The sequence below is a fragment of the Lepidochelys kempii genome, chromosome 22, assembly GCF_965140265.1.
Source record: "Lepidochelys kempii isolate rLepKem1 chromosome 22, rLepKem1.hap2, whole genome shotgun sequence".
NCBI classification, from domain to species: domain Eukaryota; kingdom Metazoa; phylum Chordata; order Testudines; family Cheloniidae; genus Lepidochelys; species Lepidochelys kempii.
This window is the reverse complement of record NC_133277.1, coordinates 14,759,652-14,781,104: the sequence shown is the minus strand read 5'-3', so window position 1 is coordinate 14,781,104 and position 21,453 is coordinate 14,759,652. Positions and strand designations below refer to the sequence as shown.

Below are 21,453 nucleotides of genomic sequence, written 5' to 3'. Positions count from 1 at the left end.
CTGGTTCAACTCCTCCCCCAGCTTGCTGAGGAAGGACTTAAACAAACAGCCATCTCCCTGCTCTCAAGCAAGTATCCAGCTTCTGGACTAAGAGGGATTCTCCTGGGGCGCTTGGGCCCCTATCTCTTTTTTTTCCTGCTGAAGCTGTTCCACTTACATGTCATATTCATGGGGCCAGCAGCTCACCTAGCAGCCCACTGTAGTCTGATGGGTGTGGTGTGCGCCTAGCAAGTGGGAGGCTGTGGGTTCAAAGCTCCTTTCTTCTTGCTGAGAAGGGGTCTGAACTCCCTCTCAGGCGAATTGCCTAAGTGCTAGGCTCGGAGGTTTTCCCCTGTGGGGGCTCTCTCGGTCTTTTCTGTTGCAGGAGGGCTACATTCGGTTACATTATTCACTGGGGCAAAAGCAGAGCCACCAGAGTTGGGTGGTCCAGTGGTTGGACTCTGTGACTTGCATGTGGGAGGTTGGTGGTTCCCATCCCCCTTTTGCTTCTTCTTCTTCTTCTTAAAGAGAAGGGAGTTGAGCACTTGCCTCTCAACCAAATGGCCTAAGTGTCTGCCTAGGAAGTAGTGGGATGTGGGCTCTCCCTCAGGCTTTTCTGTTGCAGGTTGGCCGTTTTCAGTGCATATTACATGAGAATTGGGAAAGCAGCTCCCTGTGACTCCCTGAATAGTCCTGGGGTTGTGCTGTGTGCCCTGGAAGCAGTAAGCTGCTGGTTCAAGCCCCCTCTCTGTTTGTTGAGATCAAGGCTTGGGAGCTTAATCTCTTGCCCCGCCAGTGTTCCACTTTCACTATATATTAACCGGGGCAAAGGCAGCCCCCCAAGCCCTCTATGGTACAGGGGTTAAGGTGCTCACCTGCTGTGTGTGTGCTCCTGGTTCAACTCCCCTGGGCATCACTTGAGATGGGAGCCTCAATTTCTTACCACTCCAGCCTTCCACTTTAACTATATATTAACCGGGGCAAAGAAAAGTCTCCAAGCCCTCTATGGTATGGGGGTTAGGGTGCTTGCTTGGATTGCAGGTGACCCTGGTTCAACTCCCCTGGGTGTCACTTGAGATGGCACAGGGAGCCTCAATTTCTTACTGCTCCAGCCTTCCACTTTAACTATATATTAACTGGGGCAAAGAAAAGTCTCCAAGCCCTCTATGGTATGGGGGTTAGGGTGCTTGCTTGGATTGTGGGTGACCCTGGTTCAACTCCCCTGGGTGTCACTTGAGATGGCACAGAGAGCCTCAATTTCTTACCGCTCCAGCCTTCCACTTTAACTATATATTAACCGGGGCGAGCTAAGTTTTCAAGTCCCTCTATGGTACGGGGGTTAGGGTGCTCGCTTGGATTGTGGGTGACCCTGGTTCGCATCCCCGCTTGGCAGGACAGGAGGGCCTCTGGTGGGTGAGAGGAGGCCCCTCCTAGCTGAGCAAGAGGCCTGGCACAGGGCCTCTTGCTTTTTTAATTAAAGAGGCAATGCTGTGCTACAGTAAAACCCCCCTCTCACTCTTGTCCACCCTGATCAGGATACACGCCCAGGTTGTGGCAGACCCCAGGGCACTCCCCTGCTCTTTTGAGGGGTGTGAACTGGGGGCCGCCACCTCCTGGGGAGAGTCGCTGGCGAGCGATCCCTGTCCGAATCCCCTCTCCGGCCCAAGAAGACAACGGCCACTTGAGAAAGAGAGGGGCTTCGGACAAGGATGGCTCACCCAAAGGACGGTCGCCTAGGAGGCAGGAAATCCCTGTGCAAATCCCTGCTGAACAGGCAGCTGGGGGATTTGAACCAGGATCTCCCACAACCCAGGCGAGTATCCTAACCACTGGACTAGAGAGTGAGGGTAGCTGTGAGGCTGGCCCAGAGCCCATTTAACTAAAGTGGAACAGTTTCAACAGGCAAGAGAAAGGGCACCCAAAAGTCCATACCTGTGGAGATTTGAACCCACATCTTCCCTACCCCATGCACCTCACCTAACCACCAGCCTACAGGGGGAACTGTGTTTGGTTGCTCACCCAAATACCATTTAATTGAAGTAGAGTAGCTCCCATAAGCAAGAAGGAGGGCAGCTTACTTTCACTGAACCCCCTCTTCCCTTCAGGTTGCCTATCTCAAGTTATTCTTAACAAAAGCAGAGGGAGCATTTGGATCCATATTTTTCATTGGCCAGGCATGTAACCCAACCAGTGCACTTATTGAGGGAATATTGCACTTAACTAAAGTGGAACAGCTTTAACAGACAAGAGTGTTGCTTTGATACCTGCGTTTCATTTAATCAATTGTGCTTTGCAATAGATTGGAGCTATGTCCTGCATGATGAAGCTGTCTTGGCCAAGAGAGTGGAACATATCCTGAAAATATTTCACCATGGGGTACGCTGTATTAACATCAGTTGCCAGAGAAGGAATGATTCCACAGTAGCCAATACTCATAAAATAGCAGACAGAAAAACTTTTTCTCAAATCACTCCTTTATATAAATAATGACAGATACTTTGATGTATTATAAAGTATGAACAATCTCATAGTGTCATGTGATAACAGACTTTTGTTTTAACCAAAGGGAAAAAAATACAGGAAAATGCATAAAATATATCTCCTGGGGCTAAATATTTCCCAAAGTTTCCAAAACTGTTCTATTTTGAGTATATAAGTGCATTATCATTTGCATTTAGAAACCATTTGCCAATTTTGGTCAAAATTAGACTACGTTTCTTTGAATTATGACTCTTTTTGTGATTTTATGATTTTTTTTCAGTTTGGCTGTCCCAGAACAATCAAACATTACATGCTGTAATAAAACAGCACCACTTCCAACATCTATACCCACCCTGGTGATGACCACCAGCTGTGTCCCTAACAATGTGGTAGCAAGGACATTTTTCTAGCTGATAGGTTACACTAAGTCATTAATAAGCCCCTTTTAGATCTGGCTGGTAGACTATAGGCAAAACTTGCTGGAGAAATGAGGCAGGACTGGAAGAGCAGGAGGGCTGCAGGTCAGGACTAACATGCATCCACAGAGCTAAATTAGGGAAACTTTGTCGAACACACGCCTTCACTTTGCTCGACTTTGGACAGCACTGTTAGTCTCCCATTACAATCATAAACACACACAGGTGACCTGAAAGTAAAAGATAACATATGCCCTTCCTGGATCTCATTTAATGGCAGGGTTATAGGAACCCCTGCTTTGTCATATGTAAATCTCCAGGGGCCCAGGGCATTTACAATCTCCTTTAAAGTATTTGTGGGAGATATCAACAACTTCATTAGCAGTCTGAAAAAGGTATCACATGTTTTGCATTCGTCTCTGCAGGGTTCTGAGAAACAGAAAGGCTTTGTGAATCATCAAAGGCTTAATGGCTGTTCTGATCCTGCCCAGCTATGTCACAGTGACCTCCCTGGCAGCAAATGAGAACAATCCATTACCCTACTGCATCAGACTGGCAAGAACTGCAGCTGTATTGCAAACCCCTTTTCTAGCCACAGTCCACAGTGAAAGGTGCTGGCTGAGGTGCAGCTTCAAAGGAAACAACATTTGAGAAAAACTCAATTCATTTGATAAGGCCAATGGGTGCAGAACGCTCTCCCTCTGCATGGTGCTGACATGAATTTGCAGCCAGTTACACCCTAATGTGGCAGCTTTACTAGGAGCGAAATACGCAAGGGAGCTCTGATAATGGGAGTTTTCTCTCTGCCAAAATTGAACAATGGAGGAGAAAATTCCTTTCTCCCCCTCTCCTAGCCCCTGCTCCTTTGCAGCTGATAGAGGCCCAGCAGGAAAGCTGAGCAAAAACAGCTCAGGCAGGGGCATCGTACACAGCTGTGTTCTTGCTCTGTTTAAGCTGTTACAGCTTACAAGGAAGCAGTCTAGGTATTTTTCATGACTATGAATACCAGGTTTAGCATAGCTGATGGGCATAAAAGGGCCCCTCACCCTCCACGTGTTAAACTGAGGTCAAGGTTAAATATTAGATAAGCCTCATTAAACCTTTCTAACTCATTTTGATTTATTATTCCTTTGTGGTACACATATTTCTGTGTTTGACTATCGAATGATTGCCCCATCTCACCTCATTTTGAAACTGTACTTGTGAACTATCCGAAATCTCTTCCTGATCGTATTTTCTGATCACTCTTGCTGCCATTTAGACTAATTTTCATGTGATAAAGGAAATGTCACATAGCAATGCACCTTAACACACTTTAAAACTGCCTTCCTCAAACAAAGACATTCCACCAGAGAAGTAGATCGTATCATGGAACAGGCCACCCAAATACCCCAAGGAAACCTGCTTCAATACAGAAATAAAACCCCCTTTGACCACACACCCCTTGTTGTCCCCTACCACTACACACTGGAACCCATACAGGGTGTTATTAAACAATTACAACCCAAAGTCGATGGGGACCACATCCTGAAATAAATCTTTCCTGAACCTCCGCTCTGGCCTTCAAACAACCTCCAGCCTCTCCAAGCTCATCATCAGATTCAAGCTGTCAACAGACCAGGACCCACCAACTCAGAGCGGCATCAGACCCTGCCATAACAATAGATGCAAAACTTGAATACATATCTCAACTGTTATGATGATCAATACTCCCCATAACACACCTTTCAAGATCCACAGGTCCTACACATGTCTATCAAAACATGTGGTGTATCTCATCCAGTACACTAGATGCCCAAGTAACAACTATGTGGGTGAAACCAGACAATCGCTATGCTCTCAGGTGAACTCACAAAGAAAAATGATAAAAGACAAAAACACCCTGTCACCCGTGGGCAAACACTTTTCACAATACAATCACTCCATGTCTGACCTCTGAGTCCTCATCCCCCAAGGAAACCACAACACCTTCAAAAGACAAGCCTGGAGGCTTAAATTCATAACTTTGCTAGACACTGAGAGTTTGTCTACACTTAAAATGATGCAGCAGCATCACTGCTATAGTGCTTCCGTGAAGATCTACGCCAACAGGAGGGCTTCTCCCATCAGCACAGGTACTCCACCTCCCCAAGAGGTGATGGCTAGATTGATGGGAGAATTCTCCCATCCTCCTAGTGCTCACTCCGTGCTCACTAACTGCCTCACTTTGTGGTGTGGATTTTTGGCACTCCTGAGTGATGTAGTTAAACCCACCTTTCCTAGTGCAGACCAGGCCTAGAAATCATGGATTTAGCAAAGACACTGGATTTGTGGTTTAGTACAACCATTTATAAACCACTAGCCCCCACCCCTTTTTGTTTTTCTTCCTGTGACTGAAGAGGTGTTACCCAGTTGAATGGTCTCTTGAAATATGTGTTAACTATTTATGCTAAACAACCTGTTCCACCTTGTATTTAGCTGTCACACTCCGAGTACGTTTCCCAGACCTGAAAAAAAGCTGTGTGTAGACTCCAAAGCGTGTCTCTCTCACAGACAGAAGCTGGTTCAATAAAAGATATCATCTCACCCGCCTTATCTCTCCATAGAGCTACGCAGTGACATAACCCACGTCCTTTGTGGGGTGGTAACAGATATAGTTGAAGGCCCCAGAACAACAAACAGTAGCTGTATGGCAGTGGTTTTCAACCTTTTTTCATATGCGAACCCCTAAAAAATGTCGAATGGAGGTATGGGCCTCTTTGGAAATCTAGTGTCTGTATCTACAGTTGAATTCTGCTCAGTCAGTTTTCAGTCTAAATCTTTTGGGGACCCCTCAGACACAGCCTGCAGACCAAAGGTTGAAAACAACTGCTCTGTGGTAACTGTCCCCCAGCTGATGCTATGTGTATTGCTGCTTCATTTTCACAGTATGCACTTGATTTCTTGACTTATCCTGCACGTTCCGTGATGCTGCAAAAAACACTCCTGACGCACTAAAAGCCACAATGAAGCACAGTGACCAAATGCAGCACTGGCTCTGAGTCTGCAACAGAGACAGCCTGAAGCAACAGCCCTAAGACATGCCACATGCTCCTTTCCTCTACAAGGCCATGTTGACTCTGAAGCCTGAGGATAAAGATGCCAACTCACTGCAGATCATCACAGCAGGAACATCAGGCTAGAGTGCCTTCTTCATCTTTGTGGGTGAATTGGGGTGGGTAGGGAGAGGTGATGGGCAACTGGGTGTTTAGGCCCCTCCTATTTCAAGTCAGCTCCAACACAATCCACAAGAATTAGCTGCCTCCTCCCTATCCAATTTAATCCTGACACGTGACCTGACCCCACATCCTGGTCCTAAAGCCAGCAGATCCTTCTTTACAATGGAGACCAGGCAGATGTCCCCATGTTCAAATGAAACAGAGCATCTAGCCTTATGTTTACAGAGCTCGGCCCATCCCTGTGGCATTCAGCCGCCTTATGGAATTAAAAGATCAGTGAAGTCACTTATACAGAGACTGTGACTCCTGGGTGCTCAAAACCCCAACTGTTCCCTACACCCAGCTGCCAAATCCTCCAACTTTCCCCTACCTTTTGTGCACGAATGGCCCCCACCATGTATCTGAGCCCATCACAAGCTTCCACCTCCTCCTAGGCAGCTCTGCACTAGCCAAAAACGGCACACTGAAAAGGCACAGACAGCCTACAATTGAATTTGATATTTAAAATAAATAAATTATATGTTCATATCTAATTTGATAAAAATCTTATTTAAAAAGTCATTTACCTGACTCTGCTGCAGAATTCACCAGCAGACTGCTACAGATAGCTGGCCCTCTGATACCGGTGTGCTTGGTATGGTATAAATGCCAGACAAAAGGCAGCAGGCCCTGATTTCCAAACTCATTAGTCAAGTGTCTCAGCATTGGTCTTATTCCCACTGCTCTCTGTATCACCACGGAGTGAGTTGTTCATCACTTGGTGTTGTGTAACTGGTGCATTTGCGTTGAGTTCCAGCAACAGGGAAAGGGATCCCTCTGTATACACATGGAGCCTGATACATCTCTGTGCTGATGCAGGGACAGAAGGGAGGTAGTTTGCACCTCCACATTTCAGGGATTGCTGCAGACTAGTGCAGCCCAGGGTAGCCCTACCTTGTGCCTCTGCTGAAATAGGCCCCATGAGGCTTTGTAAGGGTGCACAATTGCTCGGGTGCAGGTCCACCCTGACACGTGCCTGCCATCCATATGGTGCATTTTAGCACATGCCTTACTTTGGAGGCTATTGCAGAGCATAAAAGTCCATTGTATCAGAGATAACCCTGGGGTGAGGTGGGAGCTTACACCTGCCCTGTCACCCCTTTGTCCCTAGCTGAGGGCAACAATGAATTGGGCCCATGGTCTGCGACACAGCTTGGACCAGGGCTCCTATATGGACCAGAGCCACTGCTTAAAACACAGGCACATGGCAAAGCTTGAGTAGAAGCTGAACCATTTGGCCCATGGGATTTCTGTGGAGACTGATCTAGTAAATGCAGGGGGCTAGGGCACTGATTAGTGTGTCTGTATGTGTGAGAAAAGCAGCAAAAAACCAGTAGAGAACTGGGAGAGAGGCACAAAAAGCCAAAGAGACAGCCATAGAAGCACTGGTAGCTTGACCCTGAGACAAAGAGAGAGAGAACTTTTAGGCTAAGTGCTGGCTGGAAAGGGGCTTGGAACTGTGAGCAAAGAAACTGCCTCCTGCTGTTTGATTCCTGCTGTGTTCAGAGAAACTGCATTTTATGTACCTTCATTGTAAATAAACAGCCCTGCACCAAAGAAATACCCAACTCTACCATCAATTTCTCCATCTAGCAGAAACAACTTGCTAGACCCTTAATTTCGGCTAACTATTCAGGTCAAAATGGGTAACAGCGTTTTCCTTTCCCCTCCAGCTCTGCCTCCTCGCTTCACCATAGAGCAGCATGCAGCAGGCCTGCAGGCTGGCATTGGCTAGCAAAACTTTATCAGCAGCACAATTATACAAACAAAAGCATTCTCTGACCTTGTGGTTTATAGCAGCCAGTTTTCATGAAACCCCAAGTTGTCTTAGATCAAAGTGTTACTGAGAACCAGCCTATGGCATAGGAGAAACAAAGCAAAAAACAGTTACGCTCACCACTACCGCCAGTCCCTTATCTTACGGAGAAAACAAAGAATCCAGCCACAGGGAAGAGTGGGCCTGCAGCACAAAAAGGGGAGAAAGTCTTTTCTCAGTCTCCACTTCTTCATCAAAAAAATACCCCATGGCCATTAAAAACCCATAATCAAATCCCAGCGGGACAGGTACATGTTTAGCTTGTACATTTCCGAGAGAGAGAGAGAGAGAGAGAGAGAGAGAGCTGCACAGCCTTACTCAACACGGGCAGAAGACTCCAAGGATTTCACATCACCTGGGTGGTTTTGGTTTGCAGAACAGGACTGTTTTGATTAAAACCAAACAAGAGGCCAGCAAATTCTGAGACCCCCAAATTAAATAGAAAACCTCATTAGCTTGCCACAATAATTGTCTTTAATTACCTAAAAATGACCTTATATTAAAAAAATAAACACTACAAAATCACTGTCTACATGTCACAGATACACCATGGTGTATACTCCATTGATATACTGGTTCGATTAATTCCTCAGAAGGCTGTGATCAGCTGAGTTGAATTTCATTTCTCAGGAGTCGTCTCTTCCCCCTTGTACACAACGATGTTCTGGTCCGTTTCATACACTTTGACTTTATAAAGAGTCCTTGCAGGCAGGCGCTTCTGGAGGTTTTCCCAGATGTACACTGCCACATTCTCAGTTGTACTGCAGGGGAAACAGGGCTGAAGTTAGACATGAAGCAGTCAAGGCACACACGCATATAATGATGGATGATAGAGAGAGAGGATGGGGAGGTAGTCAATCAACTTAAATTAAATGACACCTGGAGAATTAAGGAACTCTGAACTGGTGCGAGACAATATACATGACACCCATTATTATCCATAAAACAACACAGGCTGGACCCTGGCACCAATTCTAGTTCTACCCACCTGACAACATCAGCAAAGTAAGCCACGTCTTTATCCAGGTTCTTGTGGTCAAGTGGCTCCATGATGGCTTCCTGAGGGCAGAGAGGAAGGACATGAGGGGGGAACAACAGTAACAAAATATGTGGAAATGGAAGAGGTGCTTAATGACTTCTTTGTTTCGGTTTTCACCAAGAAGGCTGGTGGTGATTAGACATCTAACATAGTGCAGGCCAGTGAAAATGAGGCAGGATCAGAGGCTAAAATAGGAAAAGAACAAGTTAAAAAATTACTTAGACAAGTTAGATGTTTTCAAGTCACCAAGGCCTGATGAAATGCATCCTAGAAAACTCAAGGAGCTGACTGAGGAGAGATCTGAACCATTAGTGATTATCTTTGAGAAGTTATGGAAGACAGGAGAGATTCCAAAAGACTGGAAAAGGGCAAATATAGTGCCCATCTATAAAAAGGGAAATAAGGACAACCCAGGGAATTACTGACCAGTAAGCTTAACTTCTGTACCCGGAAAGATAATGGAGCAAATAATTAAGCAATCAATTTGCAAACATCTATAAGATAATAATAATCTAGAACAGTCATAATGGATTTGTTAAGAACAAATCATGTCAAACCAACCTGATAGCTTTCTTTGAGAGGGTAACAAGCCTTGTGGATGGGAGGAAGCAGTAGACATGGTATATCTTGACTTTAGTAAGGCTTGGGAGGGGGGTGGGGGGGGAAGAAAACCTGGATTTGTGCTGGAAATGGCCCAACTTGATTATCATACACATTGTAAGGAGAGTGATCACTTTAGATAAGCTATTACCAGCAGGAGAGTGGGGTGGGGGGAGAGAAAACCTTTTGTAGTGGTAAACACCCATTTTTTCATGCTTTGTGTGTATAAAAAGATCTTCTGTACTTTCCACAGTATGCATCCGATGAAGTGAGCTGTAGCTCACGAAAGCTTATGCTCAAATAAATTGTTTAGTCTCTAAGGTGCCACAAGTACTCCTTTTCTTTTTGCGAATACAGACTAACATAGCTGTTACTCTGAAACCAGCTTTTGATACTGTCTCGCATGACCTTCTCATAAACAACCTCGGAAAATGCAAGCTAGATGGAGTTACTATAAGGTGGGTGCATAACTGGCTGGAAAACTGTTCCCAGAGAGTAGTTATTAGTGGTTCACAGTCATGCTGGAAGGGTATAACAAGTGGGGTCCCGCAGGGATCAGCTCTGGGTCGAGTTCTGTTCAATATCTTCATCAGTGATTTAGATAATGGCATAGAGAGTCCACTTATAAAGTTTGCGGACGATACCAAGCTGGGATGGATTGCAAGTGCTTTGGAGGATAGGATTAAAATTCAAAATGATCTGGACAAACTGGAGAAAGGGTCTGAAGTAAACAGGACAATTGAAATTCAATCTGAAATTCAATAAGGACAAATGCAAAGTACTCCACTTAAGAAGGAACAATCTTGCACACATGCAAAATGAGAAATGACTGCCTAGGAAGGAGTACGGCAGAAAGGGATCTGGGGATCATAGTGGACTACAAGCTAAATATGAGTCAACAGTGTAACACTGTTGCAAAAAAAGCGAACATCATTCTGGGATGTATTAGCAGGAGCGTTGTAAGCAAGACACGAGAAGTAATTCTTCCACTCTACTCTGCTCTGATTAGGCCTCAGCTGGAGTATTGTGTCCAGTTCTGGGCGCCACATTTCAGGAAAGATGTGGACAAATTGGAGAAAGCCCAGAGGAGAGCAACAAAAATGATGAAAAGTCTAGAAAACATGACGTATGAGGGAAGATTGAAAAAATTGGGTTTGTTTAGTCTGGAAAAGTGAAGACTGAGGGGGGACATGATAACAGTTTTCAAGTACATAAAAGGTTGTTACAAGGAGGAGGGAGAAAAATTGTTCTTCTTAACCTCTGAGGATAGGACAAGAAGGAATGGGCTTAAATTGCAGGAAAGGAGGTTTAGGTTGGACATTAGGAAAAACTTCTTAACTGTCAAGGTAGTTAAGCACTGGAATAAATTGCCCAGGGAGGTTGTGGAATCTCCCTCATTGGAGATTTTTAAGAGCAGATTGAACAAACACCTGTCAGGGATGGTCTAGATAAGACTTAGTCCTGCCTTGAGTTCAGGGGACTGGACTAGATAACCTCTCGAGGTCCCTTCCAGTCCTATGAGTCTATGACACTGGTAGCTACATCAATAGGGCATGTCAAGGGGGCACAATGAATGGCAGATTCTAACCATCCTGCTGGGACTTAGGAAGGGTCCTTCTGTGTCTGTGGAGCAATTCCAGACACACACACTGGGAACTGAAATGTCACTGAGGCCAATGGTGGCCTTTTCCTGAGAGTCCTAGGTACCCAGAGTTAGTAGGAAGGTACCAGGGAAGCACTATTAGAGGGAGACAGCAACACATTGTGCAGCTGATGAGAGGAAGTCCAAGACCTTGCACATCACAGGCCAGTGTGGGGGCCAGCAGGGGACATTACACTGCAACAGGGCACTGCGCTGAAGCATTTTTAGCTCATAAACCACTCCCTAATTCTCCACTCCTAACAGTATCTACTCCCCACTTCTCCATGCCCTCACTAGCCCATTGTGCCATTGATGATTTCCATGTGAGAGCTCCAGGAACAAAGTTTTATTACCTGCATATATTCTTTCAGGTCTGTCAGGTTTATAACCATTCCTGAGGTAGGATCAATCTACAGGGCAAAGAGCGAAAGGAGATTAGGAGCACATCTACTAACCCTCACTACCCAATTGTGTTACCAATCCCACCAAAAGCTTTAGATGGCAAAAACCCAGACCACCTGGTGTCTGCAGTTTCCAAAATGGGCACTCAGGAATCCTGACCCATGAGAAAAATATCTCTCTTTGCCATCAGACACTCTCTGAGCCTCAGCCCTACTTATGTAATGCCATGAAAAACACGCCTTAATAGCTATATATGGAGTATCAACAACTCTCAAGAGACCAGTGAAGTTCATAATGCCGACACCAAGAAGAAAACTCCCCAGCACACATAGTTACTAAGCAGTGCTTGACCAGAGCCCATCAGCCACACAGAGAAGCAGCCCAGTAGGCAGAAACAAGGGTTTAATCAGTTGTTTCACCAACCTGACACACCACTGCTAGCTAGTAAGGGTCAGGCACAAGCCATGAGCACCAGTGGGGCCTAACCACAGTGCATAGGTAATCTGGCTTCCTCCTGAATTAACTGCTGTTCTGTAGGTTGATGGCCACAGTTCCCCTGTCTAGGACTGTCTAGCAGGAACCTCTGGCTGCCAGAAGTTGGGACTGGATGACCGGGGACGGACCACTCAAAATTGCCCTTTTCCTTTCATTCCCTCTGAAGCATCTGGCATTGGCCACTGTCAGAGGACAAGATACTGGGTGAGATGGATCATTCGTCTGACCCAGTATGGCTGTTCTCATGTTAACTCCGAAAATCAGCAACCACAAATTAAAAGCAATTGTTCTGTGACCCAGATCTCTCTGGAACAAGTTGGCTGAGAGCTAAGTGCAGGACTGTGGCCTCCCACCATTTTGCAGGGGACAGAGTTTAGCCCCGCTTTCGGTCAGGATGGAGGCCATCCAAGTCTGAGAGTGGAAGCTAAGGCTGAGATCCTGCAATGAGCTCTGTGTGGGTGGACCCCCGAAGCCACATGAAGCTCATTGCAAGACTGGCGCTGAAATGTGGCCTCCTGCATGTCCTTGGGAGAGGCAGGATGAGAAGGAGAGCTGCCTTCACTGGACCCATCACTCACACACACGTGATTACAGAAAATCTTCCTTTTTATAGTTGATGGAACACAGGGTTTTCAAGCAATGCAGGATTTTTAGCAATTCTACAAAGGAAAACACCTAGAGGGTTTGGGTTTTTTTAATGATTTGCAGCATTTGCACACGGAAACCACACTCTGATACCTCCAAGAGGGAAAAAGGAAGGAAATAATGATTGCACTTACCTCTCCACGCACAGTCACTACAACTAGAGGAAGAAAAACACCAAGTCATAAGTGTGATCCAATGTACACGAGAACAAATCATGTTAGCAGCAGATCAGAGAGCGCACACAGCATTAATCAGCCCCAGGAGGTGGGTTAATAACATCAGAAGCATTACTGTTTAAAACAATATCCTCTGTATAAAGAACGGTAACTGACCCTACAATAATGGTGGTTTTCCAAGATGGACACAAGATTGGATTCTTTAGGTCAGGAGTTTCCACTGGGACTGTGCCTGCATCCCGCACTGGAGGATATAAAGGGTGGGACAGGCTCAACCGTTCCACAGCAAAGTCCTACCAAAATAGGCATCTGATCTGGAAGCCTCTATTAAGGAATGGCATCTTGTAAATGTGAGGATTGTAGCCACCCAACAAATGTCAGATACAGGGACACTTGTCAAACAAGCAGCAGAGCCTGCACTGGCAATCTGAAAGACAGAGGTGGTAGAGGGAACACTACCAGAGGACCTATCAGCTCTGCTAATACTCTACAGTGATGTCCCAAGACGGAGAGAACACTTGGGGAGAAAACATGCATTAGATATGGCAATTTCCTGCAGTATCCTTGAAACACTGGATCAAATTAAGTTTAAGTATCTTTGGAGTCCATTGTATTAAATGCAAATGTTCTGTATGACTGTGGGCCGGGCTTGTACATAACTTTCATATGGGGGGGGGGGGGGATCTGATGTGAACCCTGGGAAATGTATGAACTTCAAAGGACTATATTGAACAATGTGCCTGACAAGAACAGACTTTTGGGACAGGGTTAAATGGTTTTCCTGGGGAATCTCTAAGGGGAGGTGAATGCAAATTTCCCATTTCTGGTTATGCAAAACCCCAGCCTTTTGAAGTTATGCCTGAGGAGAGGACCATTGTCTGCTGATTATCTGTTCCCAGAATCTCAAGGTCAAAGGCCCAGGCTGTATAAAGGAAAGACTGAGCTACTGAGAGGGTGCTCGTTCTGAGCTAAGGCTCATATGAACTTTTAACCACAGAAAAACCTCACTTTGGGGTTTTAAGGACTGATTCCTACCAGAGCCCTTGTGGGAGCCAGGGTGATCTCTGGTTAGCTTTTTAGCATGCATGCAGGTTCTTTTGTTGTTTTTAATCTGTTTTTGCTGTAATGCTTTTACTTTAAGATTAAATGTGCTTGCTTAGAAGGAGCTGTGTGGTGACTTGTCACTGCTGGCTATTACAGTTGTTCATAACCTCTGGAGTGGAAGGAAAGCACAAACTGGCCTGCTGGCAGCGAACTGTGCAGCCTTGGGAAAAAAACCCAGTCAAGAGGAAGAGAGATATGAGTCCCTATCTGAGAGAGCTGATGGCTGAGGAGCTCGGAGTCTGCAGTGGGTGCCCTTGCTGGACTCCAGAAGGGGAACACAGGTACAGTTGCTCTGAGTTGAGACAGGGCCCTTCAGGAATTTTGCCACTGCAGCATAGGAAAATTTAATATGGTCCTGGACAGGAGGTTGAGGAGCAGATATTGCTTCTAGATGGACCCTTATGGAGCTGACGGAAAGTCCAGATTGTTTCAGGGCTAGCAAATAATTCAATATTGCAGAGACTGTGGACATTGAGGGAGACAGATGCCCAAATCGAAAACCTTCTCCATTTAGCTTTAGGGCATTAAACTAATAACAAAAGAGGGTGAAAAGGGGGAAGAAACGAGTACTCATTTAGCACAAAACTGAGATGTTGAGAAGAAACGAAAGGATCTGAAGAGAAGAAATTCTTTAATTGCCTATATCCCAATGCATTGGAAGCCTGGGTAACCAATGAGGAAATGGAATTTGCTCATTTATGGGCATTAATTTGATCTGGTTGGTATTACTGAAACCTGGGGGGATGAAAAGGAGCATACCTCCTCCAAGGGAGAAGCCACTCTGTCAGGTGTGCCCCATCTCTATATAGGACAGTTCAGTACCAGGGACACTTCTCTAACCCAGTATACCAGTGACTCAAAGCTGGTGGCTTGGATGTCACCACCATAATCTTTCCAGGAGAGGTCACTCTGGTATTGGGCCCACCAATAAGTTACTCGGCACCATGTATGGTTTAGGTGCCAGGATAGTTAGTGCCAAGTACTGGGTACACGAAAGGTAATCTGTACCAAGATGGAAAGTACCAGGGCATATAATCACAGAGGCACTCAGTGCTGAGGCTCCAGGTACCAAAGCATTCAGTGTGGTGCTGAAGGATCAGTACTGAGGGCAGTGTAGTTGTTGATTTAGAGGGCACTGCATGAACTGACTCAGAAGTCAGTGCCAGGGCACATGAAAGGGCCTTCTTAGGCCTATGGCCCTTGGACGAATGACGAGTCATGTGGCCGATGACCCTTTGATCTCAGTTTGCTAGGTCTCAGGGACAGCAAACTGTGTCTGGGCTTGTCTTTGGAGCACTGCTCCTTTCTGCCCATCAGATGTCAATGCAGATGAAGTAATGGACAAGTGGGGCCTCTGAGTGGATGCATCCTGGGAGCTCAGAGTGGGATTATAGGTCTAACGGAGAGAGACTGACCTGATGGCTGAGCCCTGACTGCAGCTCTCCTCTGCATGTCCATGGAGACTTGCATCGATCTCTCATAAGGAACAGCTTCAGATGCACCTCCCTTGCTCTCTGAGTGCACTCAGAGAAAGAACGACAGACAGAACATCGCTCCAGGACATGTCCTCCTCCCAGAGAGAGCAGGCACCAGGATTGCCCATCATTAATGGCCTTAATGCTGGTGCTTTGGCTTCCGCTGTAATGCCAGTTCTCTGTGGGGCAGTTGGGCAGTGGGGGGGGGGTCTAAGTTAACTAAAACATTATATATTTGCCCATTGGGCATATAAAAGAAAAAATTACACTAATTACACTAACTTTATTATCTAATTATTATATGCAAGGCTAAGGAAAATCACACAGTACACAGAGTAAGCAGACATTGCAGAGGTACTGCCTCACTGTCAAGGGCAGTCAGAAGAAACTGAGGGACACCTGGGCCGCTCTGTCCTTTATGCCCTCAGATAGGAGGTGTCAGGGCACCTAGGGGGCAGGCATGGCCCTGACAGAAACATCTGACCAAAAGGATCCAGTCTTGCATTCATGGGGCCCATGCACACTAAGAATGGAATCTATGTGGACAATCTCTTGAAGAAGGTTTGTATTTTTTTTGGAAAAAATTTGTTTGCCAAGTGGAAACCGCCATTAAGATTTACTATCATTTTGAGTATAAGCAGATTTGGTTTATTTAGTAGCATTTTAAAATAAGATTTACTCTTTATTTAATGGCCTAAAAGTCAGATTTGTGGTTTGGACCGTTTCCTGTTGATGATCACTCTTATTTCTCTTTGCAGCCTCTGTCATCAAAAAAATAAATGGGCCAGATTCTGCTCTCAGTTACATAAGTGTTCTCGGTAGCATGGCTAAGAGCAGATCCTGTCCAAATGTCTCTCTCATACAACCATGTGAACTAATTCTCTCCGAGGCTGGATGAATAAGTATTAGCACTCAGGCCAATCAGCCCCCTCACCTTTATAGTTGTGTCCATGTCCATTTGGATTGTTGCATTTCCCAAAGAGTTTCAGGTTTTCTTCATCACTCAGTGACTTACTGTAAAAAAATAAAAAATTGCATTTGAGGGCCAATTGCAAACACTTAGGTTTTCATTTCAACTGGGACTGGTTTTTAGCTCCCCACGATCTTCTTAATGGATACAGCAAAAGAAACATCTCATTCACAGACTCTGCCTACTCAGATTCTGCACCCACTGTCTGAGTTAGTCCAGGCCCTGTGTATGAAAGATTTGCTCTCCACTCACCTTTTAGTTTGTGGTCTCATTTTTCATTGGCCAAGACAGCACTCTTAGCCTATCCTTGTCTATAACACACCCTGAAAAGGGGGTGGTGAATCCTTAAACATTTTATGTAATTTGTTTTTTAAAAGTTCATAAATTACTGTGTGTACTAGTAATCCAATGTAAAAATAATGTACTCTAGTCACTTTCTCTTTTTCAAACAGGTGGATTAGACTGGGGAGGTACTATTAATTTTTTTTTATTCTATTATAATGAACATTCATCCAGGTATTGTATTTCTCACTGACTCTGTACAGCATTACTGGCTAAAGAAATGGCATTGGAGAGTTGAAGGAGCCCAGTCAGGAGATTTGAGGTCTATTAGTTTGGATGCTGCTGATAGTTTCATTGTAGCCTCCTGACTTCTCAGTACTGTGTACTGTTGCCAAGTATCCACTCCTACTGTGAAAAGTGTATCAATTAGAGTTTGAAACACCACATGACTTCCAGCTGTTTATAAAAGGGATCAGATGCCTAACAGAACCACCTAGTTTCTGAATACAAACATTGCAGGCTGTAGTTTCCAGGATCACGGAGATATTTAAGAGACCAGTGGGACCATCGCTAAGTTTACAGTCATCCCTTCTGACTTTCACATTGTACCAACAAGTCTCCCAGAGGATGCGAAGTCTAGGGATGGACAGGTGGTGATCAGAGTAGGCCAGGCAGAAGGACATATCTGAAACATGTGACTCACATCTTGCTTGAAAACAGAAGACACCACTTACCATCAAGTCCCCTTTGCTTCAGGAAAAGCAGGAGATGAAGCATCTTAGATAATGGCTGGGGAAATAAGTGATTTGACCTTAAGTGTGTAAAGTACAATCTATCAAAGTCCACAGCTGCCCACTGAACAAAGAAGTTAGATTTTTGGTCTCAGGGACAGAGGTTGAAAACTGCCTTTGCTACTGCTATTCTCATCTACCAGCCATGAAAAACCTCATGCTTCTCAGAGTGAAATAGACAAGATTCTGGTCAGAATCAGGTTTGCCTGCATCAGTCTTGAAACTAACCAGAGTCTTGTCCCAATTGCACTCTGCTGTTGTTTAAAAATGTTCCTGTTTAGGAGGGCAGGCTGCGGAAAGAAAGGGGAGTCACTCCTTTTTCTCTCCCCCCACTCTCCACTCCCAGAGCCTCCATGAGCAGGAGAATTTTCTGTGCTCTGACCAGCTTCACTGCTGCCATTCCCAAGATATTGAATGGTACTGAATCTGAACTGACTTGCATCAACTTCACTTTTGCTGGTGGAGGGGTGGTGTGGTGAGCACAAGCGCATATAAAGTATTATCCAGGCAAGTGGTACGGGGGAGAAGAGAACCAAAACATGAGGTGAGAAAGCTGCACTCAAGATAGCAAGGGGGAAGGAGAGGCAGGAGGAAGCCCCCAAAAGGGGGCAGAAGAAATGTGCAGGATGATGAGAGAGGGAGTGAGGAAAACAGATGGATTACAGTATTTTCCTTCTCTTCGCCTATCCTTTGTCACCTCTAGCAATAACAATGACCAGACTGTAAGCTCTTTGGGGCAGGGACTGGACTGTTTTACTAGGTGTATGTACTGTGTCTGGCACAACAGGGCCCCAATCTTTGAGGCCTCTAGGTGCTACTGTAATAAAAATAAGAACGCATGGGGCTGTTGAAAAGGGAGCGACCCCACCTTCCCAGCAGCCGGGAGAGCGAGGCGTAGTGAGCTGCAGCCTGGGGTCCATTTTCTCTGTCTCCCTCTTGTGGGCTGTGAGCTCTTAGACAGGGGGACCGCCTGGACTCTGGGTCCGGTACATCGCTGGGCTGCTGGGCACGTTGCCCAGGCGGAGAGCAACTGGCTCTCCTGTCCAAATGGGACAGGAACTGAGGAGCCCCAAGTAAGAACCAGGGACAGCTCCCCCGTGATGACAAACGCCTCCCGTCCCAACGCACGGGGGATTTCTGACCGGGGCACTGGCCCCCGAGTCCATGGCGGGAGCGGGGTCTCCCCTTGCCTCTCCCCTCAGCCCGTTGTTCCAGCCGTCCTCGCTGGGAGCTTGGCAATGACTGAACCCCCCCGGCCAAGCGCGATGGGGGTGGGGGCCCCCCGGCCAAGCGCGATGGGGGTGGGGGCCCGGCCCCCGATCGCAGGGCCCCTCACCTGTGCAGCCGGTGGCAGGCGCTGAAGCTGAGGCAGCGGGAGACCCGCGCGGTGCGGCCCGGGGGCCTGGCGGGGGGCGGCGGCATCGCAGCGGCGGGGCTGGGGAGCGGGGGACCGGCCAGCTCGGCGCCTGCGCGGGGAGGGCGGACGGGGCCCACATCCGGGCATCCCGGGGCACCCTCCTCCCTCCGCCGCGGGCCTGGTCACAGGGGAGGTGGGAGCTCGGAGCTCCGGCCCTGCTCCTCGGGGGCCCCCCCGCCTCGAACCCCACCCCCCGCTCCTCGGGGACCCCCCCCGCCTCGAACCCCGCCCCCCGCTCCTCGGGGACCCCCCCCGCCTCGAACCCTGCCCCCCGCTCCTCGGGGACCCCCCCCGCCTCGAACCCCGCCCCCCGCTCCTCGGGGACCCCCCCGCCTTGAACCCCGCCCCTCGCTCTTCGGGAGCCCCCCCCGCCTCGAACCCCGCCCTTCGCTCCTCGGGGACCCCCCCGCCTCGAACCCCGCCCCCCGCTCCTCGGGCCCCCCCCCGCCTCGAACCCCGCCCCCCGCTCCTCGGGGACCCCCCCCGCCTCGAACCCCGCCCCCCGCTCCTCGGGGCCCCCCCCGCCTCGAACCCCGCCCCCCGCTCCTCGGGCCCCCCCCCGCCTCGAACCCCGCCCCCCGCTCCTCGGGGACCCCCCCCGCCTCGAACCCCGCCCCCCGCTCCTCGGGGACCCCCCCGCCTTGAACCCCGCCCCCCGCTCCTCGGGGACCCCCCCGCCTTGAACCCCGCCCCTCGCTCTTCGGGAGCCCCCCCCGCCTCGAACCCCGCCCCTCGCTCCTCGGGGACGATACAACCCTGCTATCCAGGCCTGTAACCTGGGGCTCATTGGTGGTTGTTCCTCTTCCCTTTCCTCAGACATGCAGGGCACATCCAGATCTTACTGCTTCTTAAGCAACAGTATCTCTAACATACTCCTCCAGCCTTTCATCGTCTCCTCTCTGGCCTCCCTGACATTCAGAGCTCCCCCTTGCAGTCCATACAAAACACAGCTGCTAAGATCGGTGAGAGTGCCTGTCACTTTGATCACTTCACCCATCCTTTGAATCCCTCCATCTTACCCCCTTCATCTCATCCTAGTCAGTCTTCTGGCCCATCCCCTTCAGGGCCCATTGTGACTCTGCCCCCATCTACTAATGTCTCTCTTTTATTGCATCATACAGTCCTGTGCCAGCCTGTCATGCCATCTCTCTACTTCCCCCACAAGCCTTCTAGGATGCCACTTGTGCATGGAACACCCTATCTGATCTTGGCTATGAGGCCACTTCCCCTCTGCTGTCATATCCCTCTACAAGAGCCACTTTTTCAGGAACAAGCTATGTCATCTGCTTCTCTATTACATCTCCCAGGGGCATTGCTCATCTAAGCAGAGGGCAGCATCTAGTGTTGGCAGGGAAGGATTGTGGTGTAAGAATATTTCATATGAAACTGGAGACTGGCCTTGGAGGAAAACAAGGGGGATGAACTGTGGGGGAAGAAAAATCTAGTTTGGTGGTAGTTTTGAGCTTGTATGCTATACCTTTCTCCCCCTGCCTGTGTGTTTCTTGTCTTTCAGACTGAGCACTCCTCAGCACAGGGATAGTGTCTTCCTCTGGGTTTGGAAAATGCAGCACATACTGCGGGCACTATATTAGTAAATTCATGGCAGCCTCACAGGGTCTGAGGTCAGAATCTTGGACAAGTGAATGAGCCAGTGAATGGCCGCAGCGTAGAAGAGGGTATTGTAGCCAGACAGACAGCCCCCCCCCTCAGACCAGCATTGCTGGAAACACAGGAGGAAGCCAGAACAGGGCACTTAACATATATTCCAGCACAGCCTTTGAAGCTGCGAAAAGCACAGGTGTGCTGCTACAATGTGCCTCTGGGAACAGATACGATTAAGCTCACAGCAGGCAGAGGCCCTGTGACAGACATGGCTCTTAGCCCCTACTAAATAGCGTGATGCACACACACCAACATCCTAGGTGGGAAAATATTTACCCTGATAAAAGAAATGTCCAGTAGTCGACACTTATTGTTTCTCTCCCTTGCAAGTGTAAACTACTCTTGCGAAAGCTGGCGTCACCCAGACAGACCAGCCTCAATTTGGCATAAGAAAGGAGAAAGAGAATAAAGGAGTACAGAGGTATAAGTAGGGGACCTACAGCACCATGATTTTTGAGTGCTTTTCATTATCTATCTGCTGGTCAGATAAGTGACAGCCTCCCAAGGCTTCTGCAGCTAAGAGGGTCCCTAAGCCTTGTCCCTTATTCGTCTTTCCGTGGAATTGAGTGACCGATCCTGGCTTGGCACCGCTGGAATTGAGAGACGCAAGGAGGGTAAGAAGCACCCACACCTGATCTCCTATCTTTAGTTTTCAGAGTAACAGCCGAGTTAGTCTGTATTCGCAAAAAGAAAAGGAGGACTTGTGGCACCTTAGAGACTAACCAATTTATTAGAGCATAAGCTTTCGTGAGCTACAGCTCACTTCCTCAGATGCATATCGTGGAAACTGCAGCAGGCTTTATATTCTCTGTGTATATATAAAGC

General features: G+C 47.5%; 1 protein-coding gene across 1 annotated transcript; it reads right to left on the bottom strand.

Moving 5' to 3' along the window:
- Nucleotides 1–2,435: 2,435 nt before the first annotated feature.
- Nucleotides 2,436–19,120, bottom strand: PTS (6-pyruvoyltetrahydropterin synthase). Its single transcript, XM_073320809.1, has 6 exons — nucleotides 18,886–19,120; nucleotides 16,441–16,520; nucleotides 12,886–12,908; nucleotides 11,563–11,619; nucleotides 8,917–8,987; nucleotides 2,436–8,689 (listed from the first exon to the last, which is right to left on the bottom strand). Exons 1-6 carry the CDS (start codon nucleotides 18,969–18,971, stop codon nucleotides 8,548–8,550), a joined length of 459 nt encoding a protein of 152 aa, XP_073176910.1. The 5' UTR covers nucleotides 18,972–19,120; the 3' UTR covers nucleotides 2,436–8,547.
- Nucleotides 19,121–21,453: the final 2,333 nt, after the last annotated feature.